At 39.3% G+C, this 23214-nt stretch overlaps 1 protein-coding gene across 9 annotated transcripts in view; it reads right to left on the bottom strand.

The window, feature by feature from the left end:
• Positions 1–23214, bottom strand: part of LOC121712259 (feline leukemia virus subgroup C receptor-related protein 2-like) — a 40802-nt gene that overhangs the window by 7656 nt on the left and 9932 nt on the right. For all 9 annotated transcript variants that reach the window (XR_006032564.1, XR_006032565.1, XM_042096390.1 and 6 more), the window contains exons 2-6: positions 23001–23142; positions 8178–8318; positions 6314–6381; positions 6093–6196; positions 406–516 (exon numbers count right to left, since the gene is read on the bottom strand). Coding sequence is in view for 7 of the 9 variants with exons in the window: in XM_042096390.1 (XP_041952324.1) it covers positions 406–516; positions 6093–6196; positions 6314–6381; positions 8178–8318; positions 23001–23142 (566 nt within the window). In the remaining 2 variants the exon portion in view is untranslated. The remainder of the gene's footprint in view (positions 1–405; positions 517–6092; positions 6197–6313; positions 6382–8177; positions 8319–23000; positions 23143–23214) is intronic.

Raw genomic sequence — 23214 nt, 5'->3', positions numbered from 1 at the left:
CAAATGGAAACATACCCTAATGGATGCCATTCCTTCAGCTATGTCACAATTATGTCATGGTTCAGTGCACAACTGTTGGTTGTACATTCTAAGGCAATAACAAACAAGTGGACATTGGAAAAAAACTGCATATCTCTTTCATAGAAATGATGAATGATGACCAACATACAGTAGTTGAACATCTATTTAGGTGTTGTGTAACTTCTCGCTTAACAAACTATAGTCCTAACTTCCAGAAGATTCTACTGAGACTAACTAAATCTCTTAAGGCTCCTGACATGAATTTCTGCTGCGACTCAAAAGCATGTTACAGCATTAAAGACAGCTCACTAGAGTTTTCAAAACAAGAAACCAAGGGTCCAAAAAATGTGTTATGGGTGTCTGAGGTCGACTTGGCAGTCTCACCCTAATGCTCCAGCAGTGATGAAGACAACCCACAAGTACCCTAAGTCGAGCGTGAAAGCGAACACAATCATCCCGAGGAAGGACATCACGTACACAACCAAAGTGGTCTGCCTAGGAACAGAGAAATAACAAACGGTTTAGTTTCTATTAGACATTTATTAGTGAAGGTGATATTGATGTGACCTATATTACGTCACAATGTTTATGTGAAACCACATAGTTGATAGGAACACAGTGTATTCAAAAAGCCATTTAGTCGACAGATTTAAGATGGGTGTTTGGATTGCTGATGCTTTTTTTGGGTCACGAAATAGCGAGGGGCAGCGAGGCGAGTAAACAACACTGGAGCTTGCAGCGGCAAGAGCCCTGCAGTTATGGTCTGGAATGTGCTGGAACTAAGCTCCCCCACTTTGCCAGAGGCATCAGGCTACCCTGCCTCCCCCCCAAGGTCATGCCCACCACCTCACCATGACCCCTATTCCCACCTACTGACGGAGTGCAGCTGCTGTATAACACTCGAGACAACCCGCATACGCACCAGAAGAATTTTGGTCACAGAAATAAAAGCAAACAAACAGACGGCACTGCAAATACACGAAATAAGTTTGCATTAGGGTATTTCAGTGACTAGTTGTTTACTTTAGTTTCCAAAGTATCTTGAGAAGTCCGCAAATTAGGCTGTCGTTTTTATTTTAAGGGTAAAAATAAAGTGGAGTGCCTACCACTTTTTACGGAGCCCTAGATGTTTTGCATGTTGAGAGAATGTGCACTCGTTTTACTACATTGTGCGCTCGCTTTACTAAATTGTGCTCTTGTTTAACTAAATTGTGCCCTCGTTTAACTATATTGTGCACTCGTTTTACTAAATCGTACGCACGTGTTACTAAATTGTGCGCTCGGTTTACTAAATCGTGTGCACAATTTACTATATTGTGCTCTCGTTTTACTATAGCGTGAGCTCATTTTACTAAATTGAGCTCTCATTTTAAAGGGGAACTTGGCAACTATTTCAACGTAATAAACCCGTTTAGAAATCATTTAGATGGTTAAATGACCTGTTCCGGTGAAAATGGTGACTTTTCCCGCTGCCCCTAGCGTCCCCAGGCGGAAAACCAACCTTGCAACATTGAGACTACCGTCCCGGAAAGAGAAGTGAGAAACAAGAAACTTGTTTTAAATCGTGTTTCTTACCTTGTAACATCCACATTGTCTACCGAACTTATGCTAAACGTTTTGCTAGCTTGTAAACAAATTCATGTGCTTTATCATTACCCTTTTCCACAGTTTGAAATAGCATAATTCACAATTTCTCCAGCAGAGGGGGAAATCCTGCCAAGTTTCCCTTTAAGCATAGTAAAACGAGGGCACAATTTATTAAACGAGTGCACTATTTACTAAAACGAGCGCACGATTTATTAAAACGAGAGCACAATTTGTGAACATGGTTATAGAACATTGTGTGCACGATCTACTTAAACGTGGCCACAATTTGTAAAACGTGCACTCAATATTGTCTTGACACATGTAAACATGAGCACGTTATAGTATATTCGAGATCTCGATCTACTAAAACGCACCCACGAATAATTAAAACGTGGGCTAGAAGAAATTAAATTGTGTGCACAAAAACATACTGTGGTGTCAAGGGGTATCCCCGGGAATGACGTCGGGAGGTGTGTCGCTTGTAGTGACGTAGAGGGAATCTCATTGATTGCAGTGCACCTGGATATAGCCCCGTTAGGTAGGCTGTAGGTAGGAGAGCAGATGATTGTGTGTGTTTGTACAGGCCCCTTGCCAACATCGTCCAGCTGAATGTTTGCCGAAGTTTTGAGTGTTTGTTGAGGTACAAGTCTATGCAGAGCTGTGGTGTTTATCGCGAACGGTGTGAGCTGGGCTACATAGCCTGAGAAGCTGAGCATCGTGAACGACACTGTTTATGTCTCCCGTTTCATTGTCCGTATCAAAGCTTACCTCGTTGTGTGCGCGTGGGTTATATGGTGAGGCCCATCGGGCGCTAGAGGGAACCTTATTGTATTGGGTGGGTATTAGGCTATACTACTAATACGCAGTAGCCTATTTGTACCAACAGTAGGTCTACGTGTTGTAATTGTTTGGGAGCTTGTCGCTGTGATGTGCTTCGATTGACTTCTAGACCTCACAGTTAAGTCAACAATCCAGGAGATAGTGGAAACCGGTCATTAGGCTACAACAGAGCCCGCGAGTAGCCTTTGTAGCCTAGTAGAATTTCCCCATTATGGGTCTCCATAGCTGGCGGTTGACACCACAGTGCCCCTGCTACAAAGAGTAGAAGTCCGCTATAAAACATGACCACCCATCTTTTTGTAAGTGAATTGGTCTTTCACCACAGAAAGGACGTGATCACTGCTTTGTTTTAGCATGCACTTTTCTAAGAGTTTAGCTATTACACTAATTAGGGATATTGGTCTGTACTGGTTCAGCTAATTAACCCCTGGCTCTTTTAGGAACGGGAATCACATTTGCACAAAGATAGCTGGAAGCTTGCCTTCTGAGAATGACTGTTTGAAAAGATGTGCAACGATAGTTGCTAAGCCTTCAGCATATTCTTATAAAAGCCATCAGCCCCATCATGTTTTCCTGCAATTTGTTGTTTTAAGTAATGACTCTCCAACAGAGCAGAGCTAATTTGTGTATTTTGGTCTTTGATGTTCAGTGAGTTGTTTTCACACAAAGCCTGTGCATAAAAGTTGCTAAGCTCCGTGGCCACATCCTCATTCTGGGTCAATCCTTACACAATCTGAGCCCTTCTGCTTCCTTCCTAGCCCTGTGTTAACAAAGTCACAACATCGCAAACCACAATATCAGTCAGAAAAATTGCAATTAGATATTTTCCCCAAATCGAGCAGCCCTACTGCAGATGCTGTTTATTGTCAGTTTGTAAAGTTTAGACAAAGTAGGAAGTAACGTTAGGAATCCCTGATCAATGCGATTGGCTAGGCTGGACCAATGATTTCAAAGTTAACACAATGTCTACGCCCGTCACCATGCTAGTGCTGGAAAGGTTTCAGATTTGTGAGTCCCCAGACTCTATTCCTGAAGTGAATGCATCTGCTTTTAACCAGGCTAATGTTCATGCCTGGGTCTGAGTTTCCAAGTTAAAAGCTTGGGCGTGTACAAAGACAAAGTTTTTTTTGTTATTGAGCACTAAACGGACAAGTAGAGGACTATGAAGAGACATTCACTGAATATGACAAAAAAGTGTATGTGATTAGAATTGTCCCATTAATCTCTATATTCTTTTATTAGACCAAATAACAAACTTATTATCACAGCTTCACAGATTATACTTAGATATCTACTTCCTTCACTTACCAAAGTCCTATGTTCGTGATCCATGTTGATGCATACAATTCTATCCTTAAATCAAATAAGTCTAATACTGTGGTGTTTAATTGGGAATCACAGAAGAGGCCCTAACATTTTTTTCTCACCTTTGCTCGTCTCAAAGTCAGAATTATAATGGTCTAATTAATAGCAGATCTTATCATGAGTAGCTATATTAAAGCAAGACTAAATTAACGACTTAACAGAAAAGAATACCCTGCAAAGAATATACACCGCAGCCCATCCAGAATGGACAGAAATATACTTTCACTGTGCTTATGGACCCAGTTCAGTAAATGATAAGGACAAACAACGCAAAATTAGAAAAAAAGGGTTTATGATTAATACATCTAGGACTATTTTCAAACCATGTCTTCAAATTAAGCACCTTGGAAAGTAATTTGTTTTAAAAACATATTTAAGTCGCTTTGATTTAATTATTATTTTTTTAAATTATTTTTTATTCGTCTACTCCTACAAACTGATACAGTTTTGAAAGATGACTTATAGGGGTGTGAATCTGTCATGTAAAAGACGATGCGAATCGATGCAATTCGATGCAGTTCAAGAATGGAAAGCATTCTGAAAGATTTTTTATCATTTGCTCATGGTGCACATTCATTTTATATTATCAATTATCATGGTCATGGTTGTCAATTAGTCAAAAAAAATGTGTGAATATGATTATCTAAACTGAGGTTTGTTTCATATACTGTATTGAAATGAAAAAAGAATAGTCTACATTTCAGTCAAACGCAGCAGCCAAATACAACATAAAAATACATTTTTATAGACTTTCACAGATTTTATAGAGTTATAGGCCTATCTGATTGTTTTCATGGAGCTGTAGCCTTGTTGAGGTAAGACAATACCAAAATAAAAGTGCTTAAGAAACTCTTGGCCTTTTCTCATATAGCCTAGCCTACCCTACAAGAATAAAATAGGCCTACAAATCAATGAACTCTCTGGGCTTATTTTGTTCCAACAGTAGACCTAATGCAGAAACCTATAATGCCACAAGTCTGAGTGAATATGAACAAAATCATTGGCTAATAATTTGTGCATCATTTTAGCAGCAAGGGCCAAATTATTATTTAACATTAAGGAAATCCCTTTATCAAAGGTAAGGCTACTCTACAGACTATCATTGCTGTTTAGGAATGCTATAAGTGTTTAATTTCGCGCTGGATTTCGAAAAACAAAAGCCGACCGAGTGCAAGTTGTCACATGCTTAAGTTGCAGTAGATGTACTGCATTACCCACAATTCCGTACCACGTATAGTTTCAAAACCGGAAGTGGGATGAACGCACTGCTTGGAACTTAAATGAGAGTAACATAACAAGTAAATCGATATAACGACCGGTTCATTTCAGTTTTTTTCCGATACGTGGCTTCACGTATCGATGTAGCCGTATCTTACACGTTAAAAACGGATACCGATACGTATCGGTTAATCTTTACACCCCTAATGACTTATAGTGCCCTTATATCTATTTACATTTATTTGTTTAGCAGACGCTTAGCAGAAAACCTAAATATTTCAATTATATTACAAAGGCAACTCAAGAGCACAAGGGCGGGAATTGAACCCACAACATTTCAGACTACTGCATGCTAGTCCAGCTCCTAGCCACTACGCTACCACTGCCTTTCCTAAGGTGCCCTTCCTGGGGGTCAACCTATGACTGATTTGTATGCCAAAGCCTGTTTGAGGTGGATGAAATTAAAGCAAATGAAAAATAAAAAGGATCAAGCTTCACCCAGTCGGATGTACTGCTGATTCCTAGACCCCATTAGTAATTGGACCAATCAAACTGAAACAAAAAAGGCCACGGCCACACATCAGAATTCTTGTTTTTACGTTTTGTTGTAATCCCTTTCAGAAATGAGCAGCTAAAGCCTTTCCTTGTGACTGCTCTTTGCAACCAGCAATGAAATATTGGTAGAGATATGTTCACCACATCAGATGATAACCGTATGTTTACAGCGGTGGTGAAGGATTTCTGTCTATATGCTGGGTGGCAAAAAAAAAACCATATTGATACGGTAACTACAGATGGCTATGTCCAAAATTGAATGCCTTTTCCTTTGAAGTGTACTTACTTACTCCTTTATTTACCCAGTGCAGTTTGGCTGAGCAAACATCGCTCATTCCAGACATGCCTTGCACACTACTGGGAGCTGGTCAGTGTAACCCCAAGCATTTAACCAGGAGGCACACAACAGATGTGTAGCTTCACACAGGTTACTGAGCAGACACGTTTGTCCAATGTGAATATGACCATTACAGTTCAAAATTGAAAAAGTATAAAATTTTTCTTACTTGTAGGTTTTGGTCCGATCAAGCCAGATTCCACAGATCAAGGAGCCAACCATTCCAGCGATAACAATGGTAAGCCCAATTCTGCCAGCATTGACCTCTTCACCCTACAGAATGACACACACCGGTGATGAATGTTCAGATGGAATAATTGAGATGATTTATGTTGTGTTGTGCTGTGGTGTGTGTGTGTGTGTGTGTGTGTGTGTGTGTGTGAAACTCACTGGATAGTACTCAATAATCATGCGGTTGAGCAGTGTGCCGACGGCATAGAAGCAGCCCACATTGAGGCCTGCAGAGACAAGAGGGAGATACAATGAGAACAACAAGACAGTGAATACTTTTGTTTCACACGATCACATCCTTCCCAAAAAGTAGACTAGCTGTCCAAAGCTAACCAAACCGATACAGCGAAGAAATTACCCCTTCACTAGATCATTTTGCAACTACAATGACCTCTTCACCAAGTCACACTGCAAACTCATTTTCATCTTTATGTTAAAGTGATTAGTACACATGATACAAGACAGTGACACCGGTGTTACAAATTTCAATAACTGACCACTAATGACCTGTAAAGCAGGTGCTATTTATACAGTTAAGTAACATATTCAATACAGGATAAACATCTGAATTATTGCTATCAAGGTAGATTGGTAAATTTTAATTGCAAATAAATGCTAAATGAATTAAACTGTGAGACACATTTTAAAGACTTTCAGCATGAATGGACAATAAGCCTAAGGGCTAAAGCTAAAGGTGTTAACTCTCAATTAATCTTTTCCTGAATGCGGCTGAATATGGGTGTTGCTTGTTGTTGAGAGGCACAGTTTATCTCAACAGCACACTGCTTTCGCAGACAAAAAAAACCCCTTTAAATCTTAAAGTTGCAATGGCCATTATAATTCACATAAAAGTGACTGTAAAGTGCTTAAGATATGGCTAACCCTCGTGGAGTGGGATCTATGACTGTTAATCATTGTCAGATAAATTGACCTTGAACATGCTGATCTTTAACCCTTAAGGCAGGGATCACATTAGCCAACGGCAAGCGACAGGTTTCCTATTGTTTTCTATGGTTCAGCAGCGGAACGGTCGTAACGCTAGCGTTGAACAAGCTGAGCGTTGAACTTGGTTCAACTTTCAAAGCGCAACGTGAGCGTATTCAATTGACAAACCGTTTGTGTTGCTTAGGAACGAGATAAAACATATTATTATTATGGTATGGAGCGTTGCGTTACGTTTGCCACTGTCGCTTGCCGCTGGCTAATGTGATCCCCGCCTAAAGGTGTGGGTTTTTGAACATTCTAACATAAGATTCCGTTCCGCAACAATTGAAGGTTCTAAAATTCTATGTTGAATTCAATGAACCCAGATATTCTTTAAAACGTTAATTTTCCAACATTCCCGTCGGTGTTACGGGACACCTTTATTTTAATCTGCACGTGAGCACAGAAGCAGCATAGACACAACATGGTAAACACAAGAATATTACCCAACCATGTACCACGTCTTTACGTTTAAAATGGTCTATTGAGCCCCACCCCATCCCGTCCGTCTGTCTGTCTGTCTGTCTGTCTGTCTGTCTGTCTGTCTGTCTGTCTGTCTGTCTGTCTGTCTGTCTGTCTGTCTGTCTGTCTGTCTGTCTGTCTGTCTGTCTGTCTGTCTGTCTGTCTGTCTGTCTGTCTGTCTGTCTGTCTGTCTGTCTGTCTGTGTAAACAAGTTTGAGTACAGCTCAAGTGCATTATAGTGGGTGGATAAGAATGACATATTGGATAAATGAGACTATCAAGGCAATAAAGTTTTATCAGAATCATGATGGCCTGACAATGTGCAATCAGATTAAAATGGAACACATTATTTACAGCTCAGAAGGCAAACAGCAGTTTAATACTATTAATGATAGACATATTAACCAATGGCTTGGACAAACACTGTACCCCCATAAAGGAAGCTAAATGTTTATTATTTGATAATATAACTTATGTAAGAAGCTAAAAGTTTCACACTGAACAACCTTCAGCAGCTCATCTATGGAGACGAGCCAAAATACTCATGAGGCTTCTGAGGCTATGTGTAACCACTCACCATAGCTGATGATAAGGAGGATGAAGGGCTTGTTGCTGAGGAGTCTCTTGATGGAGGCCATGTAGGAGTAGTCCTCGGGGGGAATGCTTCTGGCTGTGACCTGAGACTGGGTTGGTGGAATCTCAGGCTGCTCCTGGAAGACTGTAGAGAGAGAAGAAGAGACATCATATATTTATATTTATACAACAATTGGGTTCTATGGAACTATTTATTTGTTTCTGATTGGCCGAGAGACGTTCCATGAGTTGGAATATCCCTGGACATTTCAACTCAGACTTTGCACAGCTAATAATAAATCACTCCACAATACAATGCAAAGAGCTGTAAATAATGTGATCCATTGAAATCTGATTGCACATTGTCAGGACATCATGATTCTGATAAAACTTTATTGCCTTGATAGTCTCATTTATCCAATATGTAATTCTTATCCCAGCTCTCCACTATTTTAAGCAATGGGTTAGCCTACTCCTTAGCAAACCATAATGAAACAGTGCTTCACCACATCTGTGGATTAAGCCACACAGTCAACTCAATGTAAGTAAGATAAACGAGGATGCTAATTGTTCTCAGCATTGTCAGCATTGTGTATAATATGATTGTCACTTGGAGGAGACTTGTAGATAACTAACGTTAGCATAGTTAGCTAACCGCTGCTAACGTGCTAGCAGCGTCACGTCAGAAAAGCATGTGGGGCTGTGCACAGTAGTGTAACATTTATTCACCATAAATTAATAAAGTTGAGTGGTTCTGCAATGTAGGCTATGTTTCTGTTTTTTTGCAGTACCATGTCCCTTACATGACATGGCCCAGTGTCCTTGTAACATGCATGCAGCAAAGCTAGATATGAATGTGATTTCAGCCCGACTTTCAACATTTCTTGCTTAAATATATATATATATATATATAGACCCTTTCAAGAGAGTTCCATTATCAGCATCATAGTTGGCCCCACAAGGCTTCCGTTTTAACATTCCATATGTTATCTTAATGCAGAGGAAGTAGATCGGGAACCAAATAGAACGTTCAAGCATTGTTTTTGTTTGTATTGTTGAAAGGGTCTACTTGGGGGGCAGCCATGGCCTACTGGTTAGCGCTTCGGACTTGAAACCGGAGGGTTGCCAGTTCGAACCCCGACCAGTAGGAACGGCTGAAGTGCCCTTGAGCAAGGCACCCAACTCCTCACTGCTCCCCGAGCGCCGCTATTGTAGCAGGCAGCTCACTGCACCGGGATTAGTGTGTGTCTTCACCTCACTGTGTGTTCACTAATTCACGGATTGGGATAAATAGAGAGACCAAATTTCCCTCACGGGATCAAAAGAGTATATATACTTACTTATACTTATATATATATATATATATATATATATATATATATAGCCTGATACATTTTCTGTGAGCCATTTGGGATTTGTAGTTGCAGTACGCTTTGGGATTTGTAGTTGTGTAATTTGTTAGTCTGTACCATGTTGTCAGACATGCACAGAGAAAAGTAGTGTTCTGAGATTAGTCTTGGAATATATTTAGGGGAGACTGCAGAGATTGAGGACAAAAGGAGACAAAACACACCTTGCCCACAAGCAATTTAGGTTAAGGGCCATCAGGGGGATAGGCTTACCATTGGGGAACAAAGGAACATGCTACATGAATTACACGTGACCCACGAGTGTTGGCCTGGAATGAACACTACTGGCCTCAGCAACTGGAAAAACAGGCTCTGTGTCAACCTTGAGGGCTGGTGAGATGTACAAATTCCAAGACATGGGGGGGCAGACATGCAGATGTCCGTGTTTGGGATTGTTTCGGCCAATCAAGGGCCCCCGGAGTCTCATCTCCCACCTGCTCCCCTCTTTACTTGCTTTCTCGCCCCTCAAACACTCACAACCCCTTTCCAACCAAGAAGTGCGCTCTTCTGGTCACATGTTTACTTCAAAACAATACAATGGGACTTTTCAGGAGAGGGCACAATGGCTAGAGTGTCTTCTAACCACGACTTGACTTCACAGGGCCAAAGGACAGTGGCACTGTAGAGCAGTGTTGAATGACAGTTCCCTGCAGTTTCTGAAAGACAGGTCTTTCCCTGTGGATGTGCAGCAATTAGACTTTCGAAGTGCAATACCAGTTTTTTCAAGCTTTAAAGGACTCCTCTACCATGTAACTCTCTGCCTGTGTTGATCTATGGCGTTCTTTTTATTTATTTCAGCGTCACTATAGCGTGTAAGGCTGTATGTCTAAAGTGCCCCCCAACAAAACCTCCAAAGAACTACAACTTTTTTTCAGAGTCGTTCTCTCTCTGTCTATTACTGACCTGGAGACCTGCAGGATAAGCGAAATTCGAGCAGAAGGAAGCCTCCTCTCCTTTCTCTGTGCTACTACTCACTCATGATGTGCTGACATTAGCACAGAATAACAGCCAGTACAATCTTGCATGACCAATCCTTCTGGCGCAAATCGGTAGGGTAGGGTAGAGCCCGACCGATAAAGGATTTTGAAGGCCGATACCGATACAAATATTTGTTGATTTAAAAATCCGATATTCCGATATATCGGCCGATATTTTTTTTTTTTTTCAGAAACGCGCAACAAAACATTAACAGATTTCCCTAACATTAGTTATTTGTAGTTATTTATGAGTATTGACTAAAATAATATGATAATGCCTTTTAGAAACAAACTTGTTGATTTTTAAATAATATTGTCACAGTGGAACAGAGGAACATCGAAATATATTAAAGTTCTGATAAATAAAATGTGTAAAAATAGAAACTTAAGATATGAAACTTAGTCTTTTGAACAAAAACACAATAACAACAACAACCAAATCAAAGTTACCAGTAGGCCTATTAAAAGACTTGGTAAGCTTCATAAAATATAACTTTGAACTAAGACTTACAAAAAATAATGATGACATTATTACTATCATCATCATTTGTATTATCATTAAACAAGATAAAGGTCACTCCTAAAAGTTTGAGTGTGCGTGTGTAAAAATTAGTCCCTATTGCCTTATAAGCTACCTTATAATTACAATGTCAGCTTGCTTATCCCTTTACCTGCACTTTTAAAATTATTTCCATCAAGCTACATTAAACCATTTTCAATCATCAGTTGCTGCCTGCCTTCTAAAACCTACTATTTACTGATCTAATTCCATGTAACTCGTTAATGCTGCGGTTGAACGACAGTCTGAAACGCACACTTGGCGTCATTGGATTTCACACACGTATAAAAGAAAAGCTAACTTTCATGCACAAGCTACGTTTTGCACAAGCTACGTTTGATACTTTTTCTCTATGTCTAAATGTTCACTCCTCGCACGTCTAACTTACATTTTACAATGCAGGGACTGTAACTACAGATATACTAGTTATAAATAGTAATCATTACTTTATTTAGGCAGAATTAGTTCGTTGTGGTTTCCAAGCTCATTAATGTTAACGTTAGCGGTCTTCCACTGATATTCATGGCATTAGCTAGCTTTGTGGTTAGCTAGTCTATGATGAGCCATAATTTAGCAATGGATAACGTCATACTGCAAATTGTAAAACATACGCTTTCAAAATAACAGGCCGGGGAGAGATGACACGTCTCACTGCTATAACTGTCACGCTATTAAAGAAATACATCTTCAGTCACATTGTCAAAAGTTAAAAGGACAGACAGTCAACTACACTGTAATAACGTAACGTAATTACTAGCTAATTCTGCTTCACTCTCGACTTATTTAACAGCAGCAAAACTGTACATTGTTTTCACGAATTTTGTCATGCTTATGAGTTAAGAGAATTGATGGGGATGTTCTTTTAATTGTTAATTCAAGCAATGTATGTCTCGTGACCAAATCACCATGAACACACTTCACTGATGATCTCACTCGCGGATAACTGGTTCTCTCTGCCCGACTCTGGCTGGATCAGCAGGTTGCAGGATGTGTGGCGCGTTATACGCGAGTGTTGCCAGCAGGGACGGTGTAGAGTGCCCTCTGGTGGACAAACTATACAACGCCAACACTCATGACATGGTTGAAGGGTGTTTCGTCCGTTTTTATTTTATTTTTAAAATATTCATTTATCGGCCATTATAAATGCCGATACCGATAGTTTGGAAAATGCCTAATATCGGCCCGCAGATAAATCGGTCGGGCTCTAGGGTAGGGTGTAAAGCAAGGAGACTGAAATGGACACTACCCTCATACCCATCCCGCTATACTGAGATCAGTTATTATGAAAGTAATTTTTTAAGAAAAAAAATCAAAAAACATTACTAGTGAGTTTGCGATCCTATTGGTTTGGTTGTAACCTTGAGCATCCATTCCTATGACTGTACAGAGGAGAAGCGTTCTCTGTGGGGCCTCCAAGAACATGATCTTGAGTAAGAGACCCAGATGGTCTGGCAATTAGTCAGCACAGATGGAGTCCTGTGGCTCCTGCTGAAACTTAGACAAGCTGCACAGGCACAAGTTGATACACAGCCAAAGAAAGTATGACACCCGGTCACAAAAAACAAAACAAAAACAGACTTGGCGCTTCAACACCGCTGACTTTGTTGTGTTCCTGATGGTGGTTTGATTATTTTCTTGTAAGGCACCAAGTACAAATTGTTTTCTACAACATCGGATTTCCGTAGTTTTTCTAATTATTGTTGGCAGGTGAGCAAAGAGTTTGTGAAGAGAAAACGGATCTGACAGAGGAGCGGTGATTCTGTAAATAGCTCAGACTAACATCCACTACATAATTACTTCAGAGTAATTTCAATGGGTGACTTTGACAGGGCATGAAGATTTAAAGTGACCGTGGTGTTGAGAAAGGCGTTATATAAAGCAAACTTATTATTATTATTAATATCATCATCATCATCATCATCATCATTATTATTATTATTATTATTATTATTATTATTATTATTATTATTATTATTATAATAACTAGAAAAGCATTTCCTGAAGGAAATACAGTGCATGCAAAGTTGTTGCTGGGTTGGTTGCTAGGGTAATTATAGTGGTTGCTATGCTGTAAAAGTGGTTGCTAGGTTGTTGCTAGGGTACTTAAGGTGGTTGCTAGGCTGTTGCTAGGGAAATTATAGTGGATGCTATGCTATAAAAGTGGTTGCTCGATTGTTGCTAGGGTACTTAAGTGGTTGCTATGCTGTTGCTAGGGTAATTATAGTGGTTGCTATGCTACAAAAGTGGTTGCTAGGTTGTTGCTAGGGTATTTAAGGTGGTTGCTAGGCTGTTGCTAGGATAATAAAAGTGGTTGCTAGATTGTTGCTAGGGTACTTAAGGTGGTTGCTAGGCTGTTGCTAGGGTAATTTTAGTGGTTGCTATGCTATAAAAGTGGTTGCTTGGTTGTTGCTAGGGTCATTATAGTGGTTACCATGCTTTAAAATGTGTAAATAGTAAAAAAAGTAAGAATAATTTGCAGCAAGAGCTACGTGTCGAAGTTTGAACCAAGTTTCTACGATAAGCGGTTCAAGCCAAATTAGGGCCTGGAAGAATAATAATAACTACAAATGCAATTCCAAGGAATTACCAGTGCATGAAAATGCTAAAGTTGTGATGTAAAATATCATGTATAGTTAAAACAGATAATACAGAGGTGTTTACTACGGTGATGCTAGGATAGACATGGTGGTTGCATAGCTTAATAAAAGTTGATAGTTTAAAAGTAGACTGTTTAAAAGCTGAATGTAGATAGTTTAAAAGTTGTTGATAGACAGTAGATAGTTGAAAAGTTGTTGATAGACAGCTAGTTTAATAGATAGTTTAAAAGTAGACCGTTTAAAAGTTGAAGGTAAATAGTTTAAAAGTTGTTGACAGACTGGAAGTTTAATGAATGTTGATATTCAAATAGTTTAATGGCTGTGTATAGGTAGATATTTGACGATAACTGAAAGTTGGAATGGCTCTAATGTTTGCTAGCAGTTATGCTAAGATTTTTAATTCTGCTAACCATGCTACTTAGCTAATGTTTTATAGCAGTGCTAGCAATGCTAACATGCTAACCATGTGACTTAGCTAACCAAGCTTATCATTTTTAATAGTTATGCTAACTGTTAACAATGTTAACATGCTAACTATGCTAACCATGTGACTTAGCTAACCTAGCTAATCATTTTTAGTAGTTATGCTAACTATGCTAACTAACATGCTAACATGCTAACCATGTGACTTAGCTAACCTAGCTAATCATTTTTAGCAGTTTTGCTAAAAATGCTAACGATGCTAGCAATGCTAACTTTGCTAACCATGCTAACTAGCAACAGTGGGTAGGAGTCATAGTTGATGAAGTGTTGACGTAGTTGATGACAAGTTAAAAGTTGTTGATAGACAGCTAGTGAATGTATATAGTTTAAAGGTTTAAAAGTTGAATGTAGATAGTTTAAAAGTTGTTGATAGACAGCTAGTTTAATAGATAGATAGTTTAATGATAGTTTAAAAGTAGACCGTTTAAAAGTTGAATGTAAAAAGTTCAGTAGTTTAATGGGTTACATTGTTTAACAGTGGATTATTGTAGTGAGGACTTTTATTTTGAAACAGTTTTGGGCAGAGGAAACAGTTGAATAGGATGTGTAGTCTTAATTGACCCAGATTGTATGCTTAAAGCCTGAGGCTGCAGGTGGCCTGAACACCTGCCATAGGATTCTAATTGCTTAATGGCCATATTATGATGTCATAATCGGCAATGTTAAGTCTATGGGGATTTTTAAAAAGTTTTTCTTTAATAGTTTAAAAAGTATAAAAGTTTCAAAGTTTAAAAGACATAGCAACCCGATCTGTTTGAAGACCTACGTTACAAAGTTTGAATGAAGTTTCTAAGTTAAACTGTTCAAGAGAAATTGCGTGCGGAAAAAGTGGTAAGCGGAATAATAAGAAGAAGCCTAGGAAGAACAGTACAGTGCATTTTCATGCACTGTAATAATAGAGAATAAAAATAAGTCAGAAGAAGCCTAAGGAATAACAATACAGTGCATTTGCATGCACTGTAAAAACTAGAAAATGTAATTTCGAGGAAATTACCAGTGCATGAAAATATAAATATACTGTATTAACATAAAATGCCAAACAAACTTTTATTTGGAAACAGTTGGCAGGAGTCATAGTTGATAACAACGGACAGTTGAAATGTCTAAACAGTTAAATAGTTGAGTAGTTTAAATAGTTAAATTATTTAATAGTGAATTATTGTAGTGAGGACATTTATTTTGAAACAGTTGTGGGCAGAGGAAATAGGAACAGAATCTGTAGTCTTAATAGAGCCAGATTGTATGCTTAAAGCCTGAGACGGAGTATATAGTTTAAAAGTTGAATTTAGATAGCGTAATGGATGTGGATAGACAGAAAGTTGAATGGATGTTGATAGGCAGATTGTTTAATGGATGTTGGTGGATAGTTTAATGGGTGGATGAGTGAATGGTTTGAAGAGGATGAATGGATAGAAAGTTGGATGGAATGTGCCTTATATCCTTGTAGAATAGAGAGACATAGAGAGAGTTGGCCTAGTTAAGCAGAAAGCAGCTGAGGTGCAGTTTAACTGGTCCTTTGATGGGTCCTAGTAGTGAGCAGCTGGAAGTTGATACAGGTGCAAATCAAGTTAATTAGCCCATTGTGATGTCATCAGCCCATATTAAGTCTATGGGGAAAAATAAGCTTGTTTTTTTATTAATATCTCAAAAAGTATAAAGTTTACAAAAGTGAAAAATACATTCCCCACGTGTCCTTTTCAAGACCTATGTTAAAAAGTTTGAACGAAGTTTCTACGTTAAACGGTTAAAGCTGAATTAGATGCAGAAATTTGGTGGGAAGAATAATAAGAAGAAGAAGAAGACTTCGGATAACAGAACAGTGCATTTTCATGCACTGTAATACGTCGGAAGAAGTCTAAGGAATAACAATACAGTGCATTTGCATGCACTGTAATAATAATAATAATAATAATAATAATAATAATAATAATAAGCAAGTCTAACTTTTGCATAGGTACCATGCTTAGGAACCTTAGCTTTCATCAAGGGGGTCTTATCACCTACCCAGAATATAAAGACTACCACAACTGTCCCCTTAAATGTTGTAGGTTGTTTATATGTTTGCAGATAAAGGCTTATGTAGTTAGTGGCAATTCCTTCGGGTCTGGAAATTAAGTAACTGTATGATGGATCACAAGGAGTCAGTTGACAGCTGTTAACATGCTGCTATGTCAGTGTCAACTGTCCTGCTTCCATATGTCAGTGGAAACTTCCACTTGAAACAGAATAGAAATTTCCATTGAAGATTAGCCTGGCTAGCGCCACCACTTCTCAATGAGACGTGGTCTGGGAACCAAACGTTCATTTTCTCGTATTTGAAAAAAATACCCAGATCCGTTTATTGGGTGCCACGGATGTCTATCAAATGCGTCTGTGCATAGCTCATCATCGTCTTGCTTTCCCCCCTGTTCTGTGATTGGTTCCCTATCTGAGGCAAAAATTAGGGCGGTAGTTTCCAGGCTGCCTTAGCAGCGTGAATCAAATCGCGCGCAAGGCAGCATGGGAACACCCAGGCTAATTGAAGATTGCGCAGCTAGATAAAATAAATGGTGTAAAATACATGGAAAATTCACAACCACAAAATACATTTCAGAGCATTTGTTGGTTTGTTTTTTTTTTCAAAAGAATTTGACCCAGGAAATTCTGAGAATGTGGCAATACTAAGGATTAGGTTTAATACCACAATAAATCAAATCTAGTTTAAGCTCATACAGTGTACAAATGACAAATCTACAGGTTGCATTTTTAAACAATCAACTGCTGTAGTTGTGTCACTACACTGACTGTAGGGTGGTTCCAACCAAGTTCTGACAGATCGTTCAAGTCATGTCACATTTATTTATAATGCATTTTTGTATGCAGAGTGCAACCCAAAGCGCTCCACACACAGACATCAAGGCATAAACAGACAAATGAACAAATTGACAAATATAGAAACAAAATGCTGGACAGAGCGGCGTGATTCGCCAGCGTACTCGTACCCAGACATTAAAGGCCCATTCACACCAAGAACGATAACGATAACGATAACTATAAATAAATATCGTTCTCGTTAATATGAATGACGACGTTCACACATAAACTATAACGATAACGACATGAAGAACTATATCGTTGGGGATCACTTTCAGAGCGATTTTCACAACGATAAAATGGTAATAGCCAATCAGAACCCATCGAATTTTAGCCGTCACATTTATTAACACAAGGAGAGACTTTGTTTATCGTTGTTCAGTGTGAACGGTTTTATCGTTATGGTTATAGTTGTCATTATCGTTATCGTTCTTGGTGTGAATGGGCCTTTAGACAGGAAACAAACAAATGAAGAATAATAAAAAGTAAATAAATAAATAAAAATCTTTAAGTGAAATTCAATCAGTTCATTGGTTAGGCCTAACATTATATTGAACAGCAGCATGGTGTTCATTGAACAGTCCAAACTGCAAGCAACATTTGGCTGTAGCGTGGTGCTCAATCCAACCAGGCAATGCTAGGGCAACTGGAGGGCTCCAGAATCACAAGTCAGCTGCCAGAGACTTCTCTGGGATACAAGCAAAAAACCAGACTCTGGAAAGCTAGCCCACTGACCAGCAGCTCAGTGAAGCTCAAACAGCATCGGGTCCCAATAACCAGTGTGAAACTGAGCACGAACTGCTCCATTCACACAGAGGCAAAAGTAGGCAGACAGCTTGGTGGACATTTCCACTGGAAACAGCGAGACAGGTCCCACACAGAAGAGCCTGTGTCCAAGTCTGATCTCTCTAACCAGGCGCTGGAGCAGCAGCTCAGTAGGGTAGCTGTCCAGGGGGACAGCGATGGATCTCACAGACCCACGCAGTCCAAAGGTCATCCCCCTGTCTTCTTTTCTGTCAAACAACTCCCCCTATCTGCACCGCTTGCATACTAACGTTGGAGACTTTCTAATGAGGAGAAAAGACTCCTCCAAAGAAATGCATGGGGTAAGTTTGTAACGGCAATATGGCAGTAGTCTCTACACATATCCTGCACCTTCCTGTATGCCTCCCCATTCACTTGAATTAGAGCCCGACCGATAAAGGATTTTGAAGGCCGATACCGATACAAATATTTGTTGATTTAAAAATCCGATATATCGGCCGATATTTTTTTTTTTTTTCAGAAACGCGCAACAAAACATTAACAGATTTCCCTAACATTAGTTATTTGTAGTTATTTATGAGTATTGACTAAAATAATATGATAATGCCTTTTAGAAACAAACTTGTTGATTTTTAAATAATATTGTCACAGTGGAACAGAGGAACATCGAAATATATTAAAGTTCTGATAAATAAAATGTGTAAAAATAGAAACTTAAGATATGAAACTTAGTCTTTTGAACAAAAACACAATAACAACAACAACCAAATCAAAGTTACCAGTAGGCCTATTAAAAGACTTGGTAAGCTTCATAAATATAACTTTGAACTAAGACTTAATAATTACAAAAAATAATGATGACATTATTACTATCATCATCATTTGTATTATCATTAAACAAGATAAAGGTCACTCCTAAAAGTTTGAGTGTGCGTGTGTAATAATTAGTCCCTATTGCCTTATAAGCTACCTTATAATTACAATGTCAGCTTGCTTATTAACCCTTTACCTGCACTTTTAAAATTATTTCCATCAAGCTACATTAAACCATTTTAAATCATCAGTTGCTGCCTGCCTTCTAAAACCTACTATTTAGTGATCTAATTCCATGTAACTCGTTAATGCTGTGGCCGAACGACAGTCTGAAACGCACACTTGGCGTCATTGGATTTCACACACGTGTAAAAGAAAAGCTAACTTTCATGCACAAGCTACGTTTTGCACAAGCTACGTTTGATACTTTTTCTCTATGTCTAAATGTTCACTCCTCGCACGTCTAACTTACATTTTACAATGCAGGGACTGTAACTACAGATATACTAGTTATAAATAGTAATCATTACTTTATTTAGGCAGAATAAGTTTGTTGTGGTTTCCAAGCTCATTAATGTTAACTTTAGCGGTCTTCCACTGATATTCATGGCATTAGCTAGCTTTGTGGTTAGCTAGTCTATGATGAGCCATAATTTAGCTAACTACTAAAACTAAAACTAACTGGTTCTCTCTGCCCGACTCTGGCTGGATCAGCAGGTTGCAGGATGTGTGGCGCGTTATACACGAGTGTTGCCAGCAGGGACGGTGTAGAGTGCCCTCTGGTGGACAAACTATACAACGCCAACACTCATGACATGGTTGAAGGGTGTTTCGTCCGTTTTTATTTTATTTTTAAAATATTCATTTATCGGCCATTATAAATGCCGATACCGATAGTTTGGAAAATGCCTAATATCGGCCGATAATATCGGCCCGCCGATAAATCGGTCGGGCTCTAACTTGAATAAAACAAATGATGCCTGATAACTGCCCAAAGTGTGTTGCAAGATGGCCGCCGAATGGGGGGAACTGCCTAAAAGGACTTTGCTGTAGTCAACTGACCAAGGTCTGGTAGATACATGCCAGATCGTTCAAGGGTAATCCCCTAAAGGGGACTGTCTTCTTTTCTGTCGAACAACTCCCCTAGTTGCACCACTTGCATATTAAGTAACATCTGTTTTGCTTTTGGTCTTATCTCCACAGATCTCTCACCCAGTCACTGACACCACAAAGGAGAGCACAAAGAGGAGAGGCCGCTTCTCGGGCGGATGCCTGTTGTTATCTCTACTGTGGCTCAACTGAATTCCAGGGGCTAAAGCATGTGTGAGAAGTTCCAAATACCAGAAATTCTCAAATGTTGCTGCATTACAGCTTATGGGATGCATGTGTAATGTTGCTAAACCAATTCAGAGGGCCATCTTTTCGTAATGGTCACAACTATTTAATAACTAAATAACTATTTAATAACTAAATAACTGTCAATCAACTGTGAGTATTTACAAATGACAAATGCAAAATATACTCTTCTCCTTCAATGCCAGTACCACATTCTCCTAATTGACTACTAATATGGCTAGTGTACTGTATGTGACAAGTTGCTGCGATCACAACTATTGACGCTATTAGTACTACCGCCAAAACTACTCTATCCTACACCTTTTTTAATTAACATGTTAACATGTCATAAAATATGATTCATATGATTTAGGAAATGATATCTGTACAAACCAACTTTGTGCATGCTGATCTGTGAACACAGGGCTGTTATGCTTCCAGCCAGCTGGAACGGACCATGTGTTGAGCCAACTTTTTTTTTATCCGATTAAGGTTTGATTTATTTTCATAGGTGTAGCCACATGAGCAAGCTCTTCCATGGACAGCATTTGATAAGGGTATGTGTGTGTGTGTGTGCTTGCGGGCATGTTTGTGTGTGTGTGTGTGTGTCACAGACCTTGGCAAAGGTTCCCGATAAGGATGCCATTTTTTTTTCAAATAAACAATGGATGGGAAAGATGAGAGGATGTGTGTGTGTGTGTGTGTAAGAATACAATCCTTTGTTGTAGTTTTCTGTTTAACTGTGTGTTTCTCTCTCTCTCTCTCTCTGTGTGTGTGTGTGTGTGTGTGTGTGGGAGGGTATACTGGAAGGCTCCACTATCTGCAGAAAACACAGTTTTCATTTGTTGTCCTTTCTTCTGCACATGACTTGGCCATGTCCTCACTGCCCCCCTCGCCCTTGTTTCTTACTTTGGCTGCTTCCACAATCACATTCAGCTAAACTGTACAACACTTTGTGCTTGGCTGTAGGGCTGGGACGGCATGGATGTTTTCTTACCGCGGGTTCGAGGTATCCCCCCCCCCCCACACACACACAAAAAAATGGATTATGGATTATGAATTTTGTGCCGCCATCAGCAATCACAGCCAATTACACTTTAGACAGCCGCAGCAACTTCAAAGACCACTGGACCAAATGCTTCAGACATGAAAGAAATAAGCAGTTTATCAACAAGGCTATCGCAAACTGTTACATTCATGACGCTAATGTGAATGTTACAACGTAGGTACAAGTGACCGAGGTATTGCGGTAATGCGGTTACCTTCACAGCCCTACTTAGCTGGTGAAGTTCCTAGGCTATGGCTTGCTTATAGGGTTGCAAAATTCCGGGAATTTTCAAAGTTGGAAACTTTGGGAATTAACGGGAATATATGGGAATTAATAGGAATAAACTGGGAATTTTTAATATGGCAAGTTAGTCTATAACAGGGAACTTAAATGTAGTGGACAAAACCCCATCTTGCAGCATAATACTAGTTAAAACAACCTGATTTAATGCAATTTCAGTCAAATTTCTACCCTGCACATACGTCAATCCCATGCACACAGCAATCATAGGCTACTAGACGTAAAGGAAACCTATGGTGCGTTCATGTGCATGGGGAAAATAAATTCCCAGTGAAAACATCATCTCGTGGGAATAGCTGGTGTGAAACTGGGAGAAGTTTCCCAGAGTTGCCCAGTTATGGGCTTGTCGTCACTTTTGTCCTCATTCAAATTGGGGAACGTCATTTTGCACTGTAATTAAACTGTAATGGGACGATTAATCTGATTAAGCTTGACAACTTATATATAATTTACATAATCTATAAGGTTTGGTTGGGGTAGTATGTTGTGTCATTTTTTTTTTTTACTTCTTACTTTTTTACTTTAATTCTAACTGAAGAAACTGATAGTCAAGATAGTTAATGTTCCAACCAATTGGATTTTGTTGTTGAGTGGCGTGGTGCATCTTGGGCAGTTCAGTGGTTTCAGTGCTAGCTTAGCACGCTAGTAAACCATATGCAGAGAATGGGATTCCCGCTAGCATGGTAGCTAGCTTTGTATGCTAAGCGAAGCGAAAATATGAACAAACAAATCATATTGGTTATTATGACACAAAATGTTAATGCTTGTATATGAAAAAGTAGGAATTACCAAAAATTCCCAGTTAATTCCTGTAAATTCCCATTAATTCCCATAATTTCCTTTAATTCCATTAAAGTTTCCAATTTGGAATATTTCCAAAATTCCCCAGCTTAACTTCCCATGGAAAGTTTCCAGTAAGTTTCCGGAAATTTACCGGAAATTTTCCGCCCCTTTGCAACCCTACTTGCTTACAACAGTGTCAACCTTGTCCACTGATTAACGACCTTAGAACATATCTTAACCAATGGCTATTTTTAAATCATACCAGCATCACTTTACCAGATGGTCAATACCAGAAACCAGATATTTCTTTGGTGTCTGGGCTGTCAATTTGCCCATTTCAATGAAGCAAACTATTTTTGGGTTAAATGTGAATGAATGTTTTTTTTGGGAGTCATGTGAGACCATGGGGCTGGGACTTGCCAACAAACCCCGCCCTAAAAGTCCTCTTTACTGAGCTGCCTGGAAGGAAGTTTCTTTCCTTTGACCCTTCCTCCTTTGACTTTGTTCATCTCCTGCTCTCAATGTGAAAGCCTGGGAGCAGAGGCTTTTTGTCCCCAGACGTTCCCTTTTTTCCCGCTTATTTTCTTTTGGTCATTCCCGCTGGAAAGCGGAAGAGGCTATGATTACAAAAAGACTTTCATATCTCTTTGTCAACCCTTTTTAATTTCCTGTGAAGATACCTTATGACTTCTGATCAAACAGAGCAACCACAGTATATGAAGACTGGTTCATGCGGCTTCATGCTGTGCATTAGACATTGACCGCATTTTCACAGCAAACATATGAGACAGGAGAAAGTCAAACAGACATCAATTCAAACACAATTAACAAATTGTTATGAGTTATGAGATGAGCTTTTGAGATGAGATGAGATGAACTCAGTGAGCATGTCTTGCAATGCATACCAATGACCACCAGGACAAAGAGCAGAGTAGCCACACCAGCGGTTATGTAGAACATCACACGAATGTGGTGTGCCAACTCGTCCATGTCGTCCACATTTGGCACCAGGATAGGGGGAACTAGGAAGCCAATGGCAATGCCAAGCTGTAGGAAGAAGGTCAGAAGGCACACGGATGAGTTTCTGAGCTTGCCATGTTATCATGGTTCACAGGCCAT

The sequence above is a fragment of the Alosa sapidissima genome, chromosome 6, assembly GCF_018492685.1.
Source record: "Alosa sapidissima isolate fAloSap1 chromosome 6, fAloSap1.pri, whole genome shotgun sequence".
NCBI lineage: Eukaryota > Metazoa > Chordata > Actinopteri > Clupeiformes > Clupeidae > Alosa > Alosa sapidissima.
The sequence above is the reverse complement of the archived record's forward strand: the minus strand, read 5'-3'. Positions and strand labels throughout refer to the sequence as shown.